The sequence below is a fragment of the Pseudopipra pipra genome, chromosome 7 (assembly GCF_036250125.1).
Source record: "Pseudopipra pipra isolate bDixPip1 chromosome 7, bDixPip1.hap1, whole genome shotgun sequence".
NCBI lineage: Eukaryota > Metazoa > Chordata > Aves > Passeriformes > Pipridae > Pseudopipra > Pseudopipra pipra.
The window spans coordinates 12,570,587-12,586,700 of NC_087555.1; the positions used below are offsets into that span (position 1 = coordinate 12,570,587).

The 16,114-nt window shown below is 40.9% G+C and overlaps 2 protein-coding genes across 13 annotated transcripts in view; one reads left to right on the forward strand and one right to left on the reverse strand.

The window, feature by feature from the left end:
- Positions 1-3,280: 3,280 nt before the first annotated feature.
- On the reverse strand, positions 3,281-11,819 carry WDR12 (WD repeat domain 12). Its single transcript, XM_064660578.1, has 13 exons — positions 11,655-11,819; positions 11,478-11,572; positions 10,302-10,396; positions 9,555-9,661; positions 8,655-8,770; positions 8,109-8,263; positions 7,377-7,422; positions 7,110-7,195; positions 6,789-6,929; positions 6,572-6,677; positions 5,956-6,088; positions 5,099-5,171; positions 3,281-4,369 (listed from the first exon to the last, which is right to left on the reverse strand). Exons 1-13 carry the CDS (start codon positions 11,693-11,695, stop codon positions 4,292-4,294), a joined length of 1,272 nt encoding a protein of 423 aa, XP_064516648.1. The 5' UTR covers positions 11,696-11,819; the 3' UTR covers positions 3,281-4,291.
- The window catches only part of CARF (calcium responsive transcription factor), a 34,321-nt gene continuing 30,000 nt past the window's right edge, over positions 11,794-16,114 (forward strand). For 7 of the 12 annotated variants that reach the window (XR_010431874.1, XR_010431873.1, XR_010431875.1 and 4 more), the window contains exon 1: positions 13,723-14,717. Coding sequence is in view for 4 of the 12 variants with exons in the window: in XM_064660564.1 (XP_064516634.1) it covers positions 14,532-14,717 (186 nt within the window). In the remaining 8 variants the exon portion in view is untranslated. Of the gene's footprint in view, positions 11,908-13,310; positions 13,699-13,721; positions 14,723-16,114 lie in introns of those variants that run through there. The other 5 variants (XM_064660565.1, XM_064660566.1, XM_064660568.1 and 2 more) reach the window with 5 other exon arrangements.

The following is a 16,114-nucleotide window of genomic DNA, read 5'->3' on the forward strand; positions in this document are numbered from 1 at the left end:
TGGCAGCTGAAAAGCCACTCATTTCACGCAATTTTACAGGACAATTTAAATTGTTTTTTGCAACAATTAATTTCAACCCAAGTTTTGCCTGTAGTTTGAGATCTCTGCCAATATGCTTACATCAAACAAAATTGGTGATTCAAACTTGATTGGGCTTTTTTTGGTGTATGAATTGCAACTACTACTACTTGTTGTTAGCCGACAGTAGTCTGTGCAGCTCACTGTAGCCTTATGCTTCTCTCTCCTGAGCTTCTGTCATCTGAGCTCACAGGTGAGATGCAACTGCAGGAAACTGCAGTGCTGGTGTTGGTGCTAAACCAGAGAAACAGCCATTCTGTTTGCTTAGATGTTGGGTGAGAAATCAAGAGTAGGTTGTAGTTCTGCCTGTCAGAGCATGATCTTCAGCCTTACTCTCTGAAAAACCATGTTCCTCAGCCATTTAGTTGTCATATAGAGGTGCAGAGGGCACAACCTGCCACCATTACACATTTAAGTAACAAGTTGATGATTAATGAGACTTAAATCAACTTGACAGTGTAACAAAAGCATGTATTTTTCCTTTGGGGAATCTGTGCATGTGCCTATCTAGTGCTTTCTGCTGCAGAAATGTCAGAAAATGCAGGAGAAAACCTCATAACTCAGGAGTCCTCATCAAACTTTCTCTAGATGTTTTTCCTTCCAATCTCTCTGAAATGTTTTTGTTTAAATTGTAGAAGTTGCTTTAAGCATATGTGGTTAGATCTATTTCTTAAGGTATGTGTGATAAAATCTAGAGGAGTATGTTAAGTTTATACTAGAAATTTATCAGCTTATACAAAATTAATTTAAACTTCAGTAAGTTTTTTTTTCCTGAATGAAAACCCTCACCACTGGGTTATGGGCTGCGTGTCGAAAGGAGCAGGCAGAGCCGCACCAGCTGAAGATCTGTACTGTGGGTGAGCTGACGTGCCCTTCCCTGGTGGGGATTCTCATGATCATGGTGCTGATCTTGTGGGTGGTGCCACAGTGGATGGCATTATCCACACACACTGGTTTAGGTCACTGGAACATTTGGTTTCCTTTCCCCTCCCCTTGTTTTTAATTCAGTCTCTTAGTTGAGAGAAGACCGAGATTAAAAAAATAAACCAAATGCCAACAAGAGAGAAAAACCAGTGCTCTGCCAGGACTGTAGGAGAGGGGTGGCAACTGTCCAGAAGCAAAGATGAAAGTCTCAAATCAAGAAGAAAGCTGAAAGAACCAGCTGGGAAAAAGGAAACACATGAACAAAAAATGCAAGTGTGACATTAAACCAAGGACCAAGTGGTGAACCCTTGTCTTAATGCTTTTAATGTGCGTGTCAGTGCGTGGTGGGGTTTGAAAACTGCAGAGGCAGCTTACGTGTGCTAGTAAAGTGAACAGTTTATGCCAGGAGGTCAGTGCAGAATGAAAAAAATAGCAATAGAACAATGTGTATTGCACGGCCTCTCAAAAACGAGCCTACCCCCTACTTCCCATCAATTAAAAAAAATAGGTCAGTTGCAGTAATTGACCATTGTCTTTATTCCCCTCACTTGTAGTATGTTCAAAGAAATTAAGAGTACATAGAAGTTCTTTACTGTTTCATATTGTCCTACCAGGGCATTATGAATATGCAGAAATGGTTTTTAGGGGAGGAAAAAAAATATTTTTGTGAGTAGAATCACCATCGGTGCCTTGATTCTGGATTGCTAAGTTTGTTTTTGACTCAATTCTTTTGCAGTTTTAAAATCAACTCAGGCTGGCCATTGTAATTTCACATCATTATTTTAAATGAAAGAACTGCGTGGAAGGGAAGAGTCTTATAAAACATTTTAATTAAGATTACAGATTATCCAAAGGACTGCCAGTCAAAAAGTATTAAGTCTAAAAAGTATTTTTGTAGGTTTTAGGGTGATTTATGGACAGAGTTAATACAGATGCATTCAAAAATTATGTTGTACTTACGCTGGTATCACTTCATGTTAATATGGTTTATGTTATTGTTTCTTTGTCTGCCACAGTCCTTTTCCAAACAAGAGGAAGGTGTAAAAATGCTCCTGCTTCTGTGGTCCATCAAAACCTACCTTTCTAGGTACGTTCTGTGTATCTATTACAGGTGATAAGTGTAGTAAATGTAATGGATTTAATGTTTGAAAGTGAAACAACTAATGCCAGCTGGGGTTTCTAAAGTCTAAATTAATATTAATCTTTCTAAGCTAAGCCAACACTTCAAGTGACATGACCTTTTTAAAAAGTATTTTGTAAATCTTTTGGGGAAGGCAAGAAACCATATTAAGGTCACCTTATGACATTTATGAGTCTTTAGACATATGCATATAAGAGGAACCCATTTATTTTTATCAGCTACTTAATTGGGCTGGAGGTGCTCCACAGCTCTCTGCAAAATACTACAGCAATTTCAGAAGTCATGCTCAGATGTAATTTATCTGAAAGAAAAACTGAAAAGAGTGTAATAAACATAATACACAAAATAGCTCAAGACTTTACATGGAATTGTCACTGGGAGTCTTGAAGAGAAATGAAACAAACTCGTTTCCTAACTGTCTTCACTGCCTTGCTTTCCACTAAAAACATCTGCAAACTTTACTTGGTTAAGACCTCCAAAAGTCAGGTGTACTGTATTAAGGATTACTGAGGGAGGATATTAACTCTTTTTTTGTTTTAATACTAAAAAATTATTAGAGATATTTTTTAACTTTTATGAACAGTAGACCAATGGTTGCTACAATAGGCTGGCATATCCACAAGTGTAGTGTGAAATTATACACATCTCTAATAGTGAGGAGAAGGGAGTGCTGCATGTTCCTGCTCAAAAGATGCTTCGTATTTTTGGTAAGTTTACAAAACAAAATAGCTATTCAGACCTTATTTGCAAGTTCCAGTCTGTGGGGTAAATAGAAGGCAATGTTTTAAACGAATCAAGTTTAAAGAAGAAAAAAATTAGCTGCTATATTAATGTATGAATGGCATATATTGCTTTAGAATGGACAAACACGTACTAAGAACATGCACATGGATAATAAGGACAAGACACCGATTCCTTGTAAGCAGCATTTGTTAATACTCTGTTAATTGCAGTACTTCACTTGCAGACCAAAGGGATCAGAGATCTTCTCCTGTACCCTTGCCATTTTCACTACAGTTTTGCTGTTCTGGTATTTCTTAAAACTCCTTACTCAGAACTTGTCTATCTTATAAACCTGAAGGTCAGAGCTGTCACTCTTCAAAGAAAATTATTTTGCAATTAAAACATTTGACTTAGTTGTTCTGTACAGGTCTTACATTTATTGAAAGGCAAGACATTAGTGAGGCTATTCAAGTTTGGTTTCCACACTGCTGAACTATGTGCTGGTTTAACATCACACACATGGCATCTAACAAGCTGCAGGAATAGCTTTTTCATTTTAATGCTGAACCAAAAGCAAAACCACCAGCAGAGAAACTGAGCATGTTTGGATAGTACTTATTCTCTATCAACCTAAAAGCTATTGTAGCTTCTTGTATCCACTCTTTCTAGGAACAAATCACTTAGTCTTCTGCCTTCTCTGTGTGATTCTCCACTTGTTTCAATACATCTGTTGCTTTCTAGAAGCAAGATATACTGCATTAGTTGTACTGCAACACATGTACTGTGGCACAAGGCAGGCACATTTACAGAGACATCTACAGCCCTAATTTATGAGCTCCAACAAATTGGAATATTTCATCTGCCAGTAAATCTGTCAAGTTCCTTTATATCAAGCCCCTTGCACTGCAAACATACCAAATCTTCATCCTAGAAAAAAAGCCTGGGTTTATCAATTAAGGACTTATTTGTAAGAACTGCCAACAGCCCTGTTGAGAGGAGAGCTGAAATCTGATTTTCTTCTGAAATGATGCACTAAACCAATGAACTGTTGATAAGATCTTTATTTTTTTTTCAGGAGAAAACAGGTAAACTCAAAAAATAATTTAGTCAGTGAGTAGTTTTTCTGTATCGGCAACAATTTACTTCTTATTAAAAGGGCTATACAAATAGTCATTTAAAAGATGTTAATTCGAAGCCATCAGAAAGGGAGGAAGTTCCCTTTGCTTTGCTTCACATGAATCCTATTTGGTTTTTGCTATTTTTCTGTGACAAATATGGATATAGGTTACCAATATAAAACCAGGAACAGCCCTCTGAGCAACAAACTCGTCATTTCTTCAGATGTTGATTGTGTAGGGATGTTAACAGAGAGCAACTGCTGCAAAATTCCTTTTTTCAAAAAAAAAGTCTTCTGGCTGTTGACCTTCATGCCCCAACATCAGTGGCTGTAGCTGGGTATCTGTAGCAATACAGTTTGTTGTCTGCACCTCCACTCAGTAACAACTGATGAGAGAAGAAAACTGTGATTAATATCAGAACTAAGCAAAACAAGTACACAAGTCGAGGACTCAATTTTTCTTTCCTTTGAAGACATAAAAAGAAGTAATGAATAATGAACTGTTAATGCATGACAAAAACCCAGAATCAATGTGCAGAACCAACTTTGTTTCTTACCCTCCTCTTAAAATTACAAGTAAAGTTTTCGTAGGAACTTTGCTAAAGTTTTTCCTGACTTTTACTGACAACAGGAGCCACAATGAGAATCTTGGGATGTCAACAAAATGGTTTTTTTTGGTCATTTTAAAATCATGTGTACCACTACAGTAGCAGGTAAGTTTCCTATCGAGGATTATATAGTTTCCCCCTTCTACATGTACTGGCATGCACAAGCTTCCACTTCATGCTGCCACTTTAGTCTCAGTGGCAGAAAATGGTGCCCTGGGACGTGTATTCTCTCCGTGAGGTGCAGTGCTGTTCTCGTGGCTCTCCTTGTTTGGAATATCAGTATAACACTGAGTTAATGCTACAGAGCTCCAGCTCCCACCCTACTCCTTTGCACAGGAGTGTGGGGACGCGCTGCAGTGCGTGTGACACTAACACCTGGTTATCAACCACAGCACAACTCAAACTTCCTGTTCTCTTCTCTCTTTAAGCATAACAGTCCATGACTGCTTTTAGCCCTCATCCTAACCACCACTCATTAATTCAGTAACTTGCTCTTCAGATTCTTACCCCTGCTTCTGTCCAGTCCACACACAAAACTTTGTCTTCATGAGCAGCCAAGTCATACAGAGGAGCTTTGCAACTAGTAAAAAACAGGTATTTACAGTCACATGTTTGAAATTACAGAAAATAGAATTGGTCCCTGGAAGAAATAATATCACAAAGCTATCAAACAGATTTGATCAAGCAATTATCTGTACTTTCTTAAAGTATTTATATCTACCATCTGTGATGTTTCCACTGCTTTCCCCACAGCTGATCATATTAGTATTATCCTCCCCTACATCCCTGAAGAGCAAAGCAGCAACATCCTTCATCTAGTTGCAAACTACCTTGATACTGAAATTTAACCAGTGTTTAGGAACAGTTTATTATTTAGTTTCTTTCTTCCATGTGTGGATGCTGCTCAACTGTGTGCATTTTCCAGGAAAGCCATTTCTGTCTTCTGAATGCAAAGCATTTCACTGCTTGGAAACCTGTAATGAAGGATCTGAAAAGCGTATCAAGTGAAACTTCACACTGTTAGGATCTTTCCTTAGAAAGAGAATTATTTTGTTCCTTAAAATAGAATAGTGGTCAGCAGACCACTTGCTGTTCCTAATCTCAGTGGCAATGTTACAGTTGCTGCTTTTTGCACGTCACCAAATGCTGCTGTTACTGCCAGGTAAGTCCCATTGGAGCACCATGCAGCCCCCTCAGATATTAAGCCACAGGCCCCCTAGTAGTCTAAAAGTATTTTTCTCTCTTTTATTATATGCCTGACTCCCAAAACCTAGAGGATTCTCACAGATGCCACAGGAGATTCTAATCAATGTCTCTGACTGCTTTTGTTATTGAACAACAAAAAAAATGTAGGTTTATGTTACCTCCTCGTGTCCCAAAGCTTCACAATGTTGTCCAGAGAACCAGAGATCAGCTGATGCTCATGGGTAGGTGACCACTTCACACATGTCACCCAGCCTGTGTGAGAAGTCAGGGACAGCAGAACCAAGGAGCCATCTGAACAGAAAAGGAGGAAAAAAAACCAGACATCAGCAGATGCCAACTGCATATAAAATCCAGTGAGAAAAGCAGTCAGCAACTTCCTTGTGCAACTTCTTTTTCTCTGAGCTGTTTATGATATAGAGTACCATGTCTAAGTTACTACTATTTCACTTTAATGGTGGTCTGACCAACCTAAGTATTAACCTTACAAAAAAAAAAAAAGGTTCGGTCCTGCAACTGCACAGTTGAACATTAGTAAGTTTAAGAAAAAACCCAAGCAAAACCTAAGCTCAGTTAGATTTCTAAATTACTATGTAAAGAAACAAAAGAAGTCTTACACCAGATTACAGAAAATAGATGTAATCTTTGTATTTAATAAAAGCCCCTAAGTGGCTGGTTTCAAGCAGAGGGACCAGAAAACAGTTTGAGATGTCTCCCAACAGGAAAAAGTTCTGATTTTGAAAAACAACTCTGAGACCATGCATGTTTTTAGCTCACCTTTGCTGCGAGGATCCCATAGCCTAATATGTCTGTCAGTGCTGCCTGATGCCAGACGTCGACACAGTGGTGAGAAGGAGAGAGAATTAAACACTTTGTTTCCTGTCTGTCAGAAAAACAAACAGTAATTCTAAGAGAGGAGCTACTATTTTGTGCAACTTCTTTTTCTCTGAGCTGGACTTCAGCTGAACCTACAGACAGAGGATAATGATCTCACCAAAGTAGATTTGAGATCTCCAGTCTCAGCATCCCAGATTTTAATGGTGTGGTCCCATGATGCACTGCAAATTTCTTCAGCATCTGACCACAGCACAGAGGAGACAGCTTCTGTGTGGCCAGAGAGGGTTGCCAGGGGAGTCTAGAATTTAATGGTGACAGACTGGATTGAATATCATCAAAAAATCAATTCTTTCAATAAATAAAAATGTGTCTGATTGAACACATCAGAAGTTTTCATACAGCCATTTTTAACAATGGGAAATTTTGTGTGGCCACACTTCTAAAGAAAAATCCTGGACAAACCTGGAGCTCATCTTACCCTCGTTAGTCCCAACTGTTCAGTTTTCTGCTTCTTCCGTGGTCTGTTTGCTGCTTCTTCCATTTCATCCTCTTCATCTGTAGGTACTGTGACAGAAGACAGGCAGACATGAGCCAGAAGTTTTTGAATTCCATCTCCATGCAAGTAATTAAACAAAACCCCATATTTACAGTGTCTCCAAATATCATGCAGGTGGATAACCATACCTGAAATTGTGTAATTAACCAAACCAGTAACTTAATATAGTCTTACAAGCTTACATCTTACCTGCAGACCAGATCTTTAACATCTTATCCCAGGATCCACTGCAGAACTGTATGAACAAAAATATTTGGTTAAAAGTTGAGCCAGACAGACCTTGCAAGACAGAACTACTTGAAAAATTACCTAATGGTTGTAACACATGAAGAATTGTGCTAGGATCCTAAAACAAACAAATGTTTGGCATAGATAAAATTATTCTTTTTCCTTCCTTTGTAGGGAAAATATCTACTAAATATCTATTTCCTTCAGCACCAAAAGGTTTTACTTTAACTTGTCTGATATTGAGTCAAGCTGGGAGCAATAACTCCACCTTCGATGCGAGTGCTTGTAATTGTTGAATTCCTGCATGAAGGGAAAGAACCTCTTTACCACTTACTTTTTCTGAGTACCACTCTTGAAGTTTTTTTTCCCCACCAAAACCACTGTGAAAATTTAGGTCAAATTTGAAAATAGCTCACCATAACACAAAATTCACATGCATTTAAAGTAAAATATACTTTAAAACAAACATTTAACTTGTTTTCCAACCTAAATGATTCTATGATTCTATGGCTTAGCATTGATATAGCACTCCTAATTCTCAATAACCACCTTTATAACAAAGCTGGAAACTTATCAGTGTGTCAGTCCGAAAAACATTATGACAAGTACCTATGCAGGGACAAAAAGAAGATTTTTGGGATATGGGCTGCTAACATCCCCAGATACAAAGGTTTCTTTCCCGGAGTCACTCACTTTGGTTTTCGTACAGTCCACAGCTATGGAGTCTACACTCCCAGCATGTCCCCTGCAGCAGTGAAGGGCTTTCACTTTGTTTTTCTCTACGTTCCACTCCCACAGCAGGACAGTTTGGTCCATAGAAGCACTGAGTAACAGGCACGATAAACTGTCTGAGGAAGAAAAAAGTTATGCTCACACCCAACTCAGCCTTCCAAAGTCTTTATAGTCTATAATTATTCTAATCAGAGAAGAAACAGCAGATGGATAGAAACTCGTATGTATTTCAGTTTACATCATGTTACCCTGCAAGTACAATTAATATATTTACCACTATTTACTAATGAAGACTGCAAGGTGGACAGACAAGGTACATGTTAAAGTAATTATATTAATTACTGTTAAAAAACTATTTTACCCACACCATGACTTCATTTCTAACACCACTGACAGAGACCGAAATAATTATAGCATTTAGATAATTAAGTATTCATGGTTGAGGAATGCTGACATTTCTCCCCCAGTAACTCAAAGTATTACGACTCCCCTAACATATATACTGACCTTGTTTCACCCAGGCCACATCCTTCACTACTTCTGTATGCCCAGCTATTGTCATGATGGATTTTCCTTCCAAAGACCAGACTCGAGCAGTCTGATCGTAGCAGCCAGTTAATATCCTACAGGGTACAGAATTTGAAACATCATTGTCTTTAGGACCAACAGTGTTTTTATGAAAAAAAGCCTCAACCAGAAACTTGGAAAAATATTAGCACAGTAACTGGTTTAAAAAGAAATAGCTTGGAAAAGTAAAAAAAATCTTTTTGTTACAGAGCAAAGCTTCATTAAAGCCTACAAGCGAGGGGCTAGGAGTACAGGCCAAAAAGAAAAGCAGTGAGAGTACTGCATATTCTGGTAAGTGAAAATCACTTCTATAATTTACATAATTTAAAATTTAATTTGTTGTTTCTAGTATATTAGTAGAGGTTCTCAAAGCATTTTCAAACCATTGCTTAATATATGAACATCATCTGGTTGACTGGGAAATGAATGTGAAAACACAGTAGAAAAAGACAATTATGGCTGTTTGGCTTTTTTTAAAGATAAACTCTGCATAAAGTTACACTACTCTATTTGTTGCTAATGAGCATCACATTGGAAGTCAAGGGTTTAAGCAAAAGAGATGAGGAAATATCACTGTCCTTTAAGAGAAAGGATAGTAAACAGCATTTGTTTTGTTTGTTTATATTAGCAATACCTCACGTTCAGTGACTCTGGCTTTTTTCTACTTGTGTTATAGTTATTGTCAGTGAACTGCTTACAAAAGCAAGTGGCTGATTGACTTGCCAGGTTAAAAAAAATATAACAGAAACAGAGCAAAGAGGGGAAAAAACTCCACCCATTTAACACTATGGAGGAACAGAAATAAGCAGGACAAAACTCAGAATTGGCTTAGTGTGGTACCATTCTTCAGTGCCTTGAACAGAACTGATCCAGTCATCGTGGAAGATGCATTCTTCTGGCTGAGGGGCCATATATTTCTCCACATACTCTATTTCCACCACTTCTTCCTGAGCTCACAGAAAAAATACTTATTTAGTGAGGCTTCGGGTTTTTTAATCAATAACAATAAAATTTAACTGTAGCATGGTACAAATACACAAAAGCAAAGATCTCGGTATCTAAGTCCTTTGCCACAATAGTGGAACTAAAGTCTTTAGAAAAAAAGTGTGAATTATATTGCTTTCCATATTTTTATCAAGTTACTATTAATAGCAAGCTGGAAGCAAAAGCAAGTAATTTTGCTCTTCTTGAATTCTCTTCTGTATTTACCATACAAAACTGGCGTCTACAGCACTTCACAACGTTTTTCTAGAGGTAATATTAACCTTCCCCATTATCCCCCAAAGAGACAAAAACATATTAATGATGAACTGAATAAACCAAGAATTTTCCCTCTGGACTGTATACAGACAAAAGAATGGGTAACGATGTTCCTTGCACTGCTCAGTCCCATAGTCTCTAATCACTTTGCAGTTCAGAATGGATTTAAAAATAGATGGAATTCTCCTGGGAAAGTCATAAAAGAAGTAAAACCGAGCAAGGAAATCTACCTAGTCAGGATGATAGTGTAATACCTAAAGCAGATTGAAGTAAACTGGCTATGTCTGTTCTGCTGCCCAAGAAGGGGAGAAATTGAGTATGACTTACCGTGGAGATATTTTCCATTTCCATGTGTGTGACCAGTGGCACTCGCAAGAACTGGCCATTGATAAGGAAATCAAATTCCACATATTTGTGATCCTCTAAAACAAATTAGGAAAAATCCATGTTCAGGTGTCACTATTTATTTGATACCATCAAGAACAGCATCATTTTGTGGCTAGTACAGGAGAAGGAGACAGGAAGAGGTTAAAAAAAGACCAAAACAAAACTAAACAAAAACCCCCAAACCAACCAAAAATGACAGAAAAAAACCCCCAACTAATCAGTTAGTTTCTTCTCCCAGTTTTAAGTGGGCAGCCCATGAATCCCAGTGGATTATTTCAGAGGATGGAAAATTTGCTGTTGGGGTTCAAAGAGTTAAGTTCACCTCTTATTGTCATTTTTCTGTAGCTATGTGTAATCAAACCCCAGTGGTGCTTCCATACTGTTCTGTATGGGTCTTGCCACTGCTAGTCCACATCTTTGTTACCATCAGCTAGAGCCCTGTATTTGTGGCAGCAAAATGAAAATCCTAGGAACTTCTGGTTCACACTTCTCCCTCTGTAATGGGATAGTTGACACAGGCCCCACATTTTGGCAGAAGCACTGCACTGTGCACTAGCTTTCTATTCAAGGTTGTTTGCGACTTCATGGGTTAAAAGCAACTTGCAGAAGACTCAAGAAGATACCATTGGTCCAGTTTCTTATAGAACACGGGATTTTTCAACAGCATTGCACAGGTGTCTTTCCCCAGAAAATCTTTTGAGTCAGTCAGGCCCATTTCAGCTGGCACTGACAGAGTGGCTGAGCTTTTCTCAAAGGCTTTCATAAAACCCAAACCTTTGGTTTCATCAGTTTTTGTGCCAGGTTTTGGGCAGCGCTTCCACTCCCATCTGCTGTGGCAGCCTGGCCTGTGGCGCTGGGCACACACTATCCCAGCCTCTGGAGCATCTCTCCTGGGCCTGCCGTCCAGCGGGGTTTCAGACGGAGTTCCAGGAGTGCCTAACTGTGGGCAGCCAGGCCCAGACAGCCGGGCAGGGCGGGCTCAGGCCGAGGATCCCCGGGTGCCCCGACTGTGACAGCCCGAGGTCCTGCGGCGGCACCGGCGCTGCCCGGCCCGGCCCGGCCGGACACGGGGGACACCGGGGGGCTCCGAGGGGCCGCCCCCGCCGCGGTACCCACCGTGCGCTGCCGCCAGCAGCTTGTTGATGAGCTGGCTGAGGTCGGTGGTCTCGGAGGCCGCGGGCACCGAGAAGGGCACATCCTCCACGGCGAACCTGCGGGCACAGCGCGCCGTTACCGCCTCCGCGTTACTCGCGCCCCGAACCCACCCCCGGCCCGCGAGGGGCGGCCCCTCACCTGCGGTTTTCGGTGCGGAACCGCGCCGTGAGCTGCGCCATCGCCGCTGCTGTCGCCGACACCGACCACGTGTCGTGACGAGCCCCCTCCCAGCCCCACGCGGCCGCGCGCCTGCCGCGCTCCCGAGACGCCGCGCGCGCCGCCGCCTTCCCGGCGCCCCCCGCGCGCCCCCGCCCCGCTCCGTGCCGAGGGCGGGCGCGCGTGCGCGGAGCGGCGGCGCGCATGGCGGAGCTGCGGCGGGAGCCGAGCCCAGGTGGGGGAACGCGCCCCCGGCACCTGCCCCCGGCGCGGCGGCTCCGGGCCGGGCTGTCCCGCTAACCCCGCCCGGGGCCGCGCGGCGGAGCGGTGTGACGGGCGCGGGCCGAGCGGGGAGGCGCCCTCTGCGCCCCTCAGGGCTGCGGCGCGGGGGGCGCGTCCCGGGGGTCGCCGGCAGGCGCTGGAAGGGCTCCCGTGGCCGCCCCTCAGCGGCGCTCTCGGCGCTGTGCCCCGGGCGGGCGGCGGGGGCAGCTCCTCGTGTGGCGCTGAGGGGCGGCGGAGTGGCGGTCTCTGCTTGGAGCAACTCGGGTTGTGTTTCTGTGCGCGTCGAGCGACACACCCACTATAAAGTGCCTGCTGAAAGTAGCAAACCCAAGGCGCTGTGGGCTTTAAAAGAAGCTGTGAGTTTGTGTTTTGGGAGAAGGCTGCTTGTGTGAGGACCTGCGGTGTGCTCGGGTTACGCGTACATTTTTTCCCACCTTTTTGACGGTCGTTCGTGGCCTCTGGTGAACAGCTGGGCTTTCCCCGGTGGTGACTCGGGTTGTGGGGACTCCACTTGTTGAAGTGGGCAGGTGTTGGTTCTTGTTTTGTGAGACTCTGAAATCTCCTCTGTTTCTTAACTATACTTCAAAGATCTAACGTGGTCAGCATAAGTGATAAGGGTGCATCTTCCAGTTACCGGCGTTATCTACACAAAAATCTCTTGAGAAACCTCTTAAGTGGAAGCCCCCAGTTCTTCTTAACAGCATCTGCCTGCTCTTCCATGACAGAGATAAGCTAGATCTCAAACCTGGTACGAGTTAATATAAAGCTAATTGTAACTCCTGTACTTAAGAGTATCAACTATGCCCTAATTTCCTCCCTGATATGTAATTCGTGCCCCCCGTGAATTTGTGCCATGGTTGGAGAGTGGCGGATGCCCTTAGGGGGAACTTTTTCAGAGAGCCTGTTTGATTTTATAAAACTTTAGGCATTTCTGGGCTGCTTATAAAAAGAAACTGGATAAATATCACTATATATTTACCCTACTGCTGTATTTTTTCCCCTGAGCTTTGTTATTAACCATAATAGATAGAGGATATGTCCCAAGACAGCTGTCCTTGTGTTCTGTTGCTGGGTTCCAGCATGCTCAAAGTATGTGCCATCAGTATCTCTGGAACAAACTTAGTTTATCTCAAAGAACTAAATGTGCTGCTTTAGCAAAACTGCCATGTCTTCTTTACATCTTCAAACTGAGAGGAAATGGTTGAATGATGATGAAATCTGGTTTTCTGTTTTTTTTTTTTTTTCATTTGCTGCTAACATGTTTCAGGCATCGTAACTGAAACACCTCATAATTTTTCGCAGATCCAAAGCTCCAAAATATTTGGTAAGCATGAGGTAACTTCACTTGGAACTTGGTTTGGAGTGTCATCACTTGAAAATTGAATGGAAAAATAAATCTGCTTTAGATTAAAGTATTAATATATTGAGCATATGAGCAGCTTAACTTCTCAATGTTGTTTGTATCAGCAGGATGTTGTTTGTATTCAGCTTCAAAAGCCAAGGAGATGAAGATTTACTTTGCCTGTGTCCTTTATGCCTTTGCAAAGCAGCATAAATTTGTGCTTTCAGAGTTGTACAGTTCCTCTCAAGTTACTCTCTTGCCTTTAACATTCTCCTTACTAAAGCTGTAAATGGTTGAAGTACCACAGCCAAGAAGGTTGATCTTTAGGAATTTACTTGCGTGGTGTGGTGAAGAAGAAGCTGGTAGGAATCATGTGCTAATATAACACAGCCTGTCTTTAAAGTAAGTACTGAAGGGAAGAATCCTGAACACTTTTCCCTCTCCTTCATCCCAAACTGCAGGAATTAAGTTTTCTTCTATTCAGTTGGGCGTATTATGTGTGTAGTCTAATATATTAGTACACTTCTAACGTAGGAGCCAAGTTAATTGTCATTTTGTCTCATTGCTTGTGAATATTTGGGATTGGTCACTGCTTTGAAGGGTGTATTGTGTGCCTGAGGGCATCATCCTGTGGATGTGGAGATTCACTGTCCAATATTCTCTGTTTGCTTGAAGGTTTATAGTGGGCAACTGAGCTCCTTAAAGCTTTCTTTGGGATAGGAGGTACATCTCTGAAGTGCTGGTAGCTCTGTCTTTTTGTCTTTCATCACTGGATTAATGCCAAATTTTGCTTCAATTTAGGTGTTTTCCTGCCCAAAGCATACTGCTGTAGACTAATAATAGTACTTTTATTTCATTTATATGTTGTTTTATAACCCTTTAAAGCAAATGCAGTTTACTTCAAGATGTTATGCATGATGGAGTTGTATCATGCAAATTCTGTCTTTTGATTATGGAAGGAGGTGAATAATGTATTTGTGTGCAGTGCTGGCATGTGTTTAAATATCAAGTGTTCTCTGGATGTGTGTGGTTGTTAGTTCAGTGCTTATGGAAATATTTAGATAAAAAAGATGGGAGGGTGTATATGTGTTTTGTGTCTGTGTGTGCAATGACAGGTCAGGCAAACTATCTCATATAAAAGGCTAAACTATACTCCTGGAGCAGCACACTGAAGTTTTTCTGCAGCGAGTAATAAAGGGGCAAGGATTTCTTGAGGACTTTGCTGTTAGATTGCAATGGCAAAGAAAACACCTGCAGCAATGTCTTGGCAGAAAGCTGAACTAAACTTCTGGGCTTTTTCAGGTCACCTTGTAATGAAAGAAAGAGCTGACCATGACATTGCTATGGAGGGACCTAACGATTTGTTCGTAGGCAACTGCGATGGTGCGGGAGAGTCCGAGACAAATGATCAGGTTTTCCAGGTGAGGTACAAGTGCTTTGTCCTTGTAGATGCTTCCATTACATCCTCTCTGATGAACTTAAAGTGTTCTATTTCATCAGTGCACTGGGCTTTCTATGCCTTTATGGTAACACATTGTGTCTTTTAAAAAAGTAAAAAAGTTCCTTCCCTTTGATTCTTGTACCATTCAGTTTTGAACTGATGAATATCCAGATGTTGCATGTAATGGCAACCATCAGTAATTGTATTAATAGATCCTGTTAAAGTGCTGAAGAAAGATGTGTTTTATTGTGTTAACAAAATCCTTCAAAAAAGGAACACTTGATGACATGTCTTGGAGTAGGAGAGGTTCAGAACACTTGAAAATCCGGTCAAGTTGCTTAGTGACCAGATGTGTCAAATAAGAGTCCAGGGACACAGGACATCTGTGTAGGTATTGGAGAAGGGGAATCTTTTATTTAGCTATGTATTATCAAATATTGCCAGATATTCCTATTCAAGGAGATTTCTGTGCGTGAATGTTCTTCTGGAGAATATTCTTTTAACATAAAATATCCTTCAGGTAGTGATTTAGTAGTGTGCTTATGGTCTCTGCACAATGTCTTTAATACAAGTAGTGTCATGTATGTGTTGCTGCTTTTCTGGTGTATGTTACAGTTTCAGCACAGGAGATTTATACCTGCAGATTTTTTGACAGGATTATTTAGCGCAAATGTGACTTTTATATAAAATTTAGAAACATTTTTCTCCGTTCTTTGATTTGTAGTGTGTAAATATTTGTAGTGGGAACGTCAGAGTTCTTTGTGCAATTACTGCAAGAGATATAACAAATTGCAGCCCTTCTTGCACTGGCCAAGTGACAGCATGACGTGTTGTTGTACATAAGGGCTGCCTGTTTTCCATTATTTTTATATGCTTAATGTTTATGTTGTTAGAGTTTCAACAAGGCAGATATCTGAGCCCATGCACTTAAATTTTAAAAAAATGGGACGTGTTATAAGACTTTCATTCTGCAAACTCGATAAGAATAATCTTTATTTTTTTGAGAATTTGAAAATCTGATTCTTGGCCTTGTGCTGTACAATTCTTGGATTTGAACTGGAGATTGTATTGATTGTGCTTCTTCTGTGGTAAAGAATTACAAAAATGTATAGAGATTTTTGTCTTCATAGCTAAATGCATGCATCTAAAGGCCAAGTAGAATAGTATCTAGGATTTCTTTTCGAGTTAAATCAAGTTGGTGAATGTTTTACAGTTTCATTTTTGGTGCAAGTTCTCTCAGTTTCTGGATAGACTTGAGGTATTTTAAACTGATAAGTGGTTTTGGGGAGCAGATTTCAAGCAGAAGGGGTTTATTCTGCCCTTAGCAGAGAGGGTTTGTTCTGGGAAGCAGGAATATGAATACTTTTTCAGCTTGGA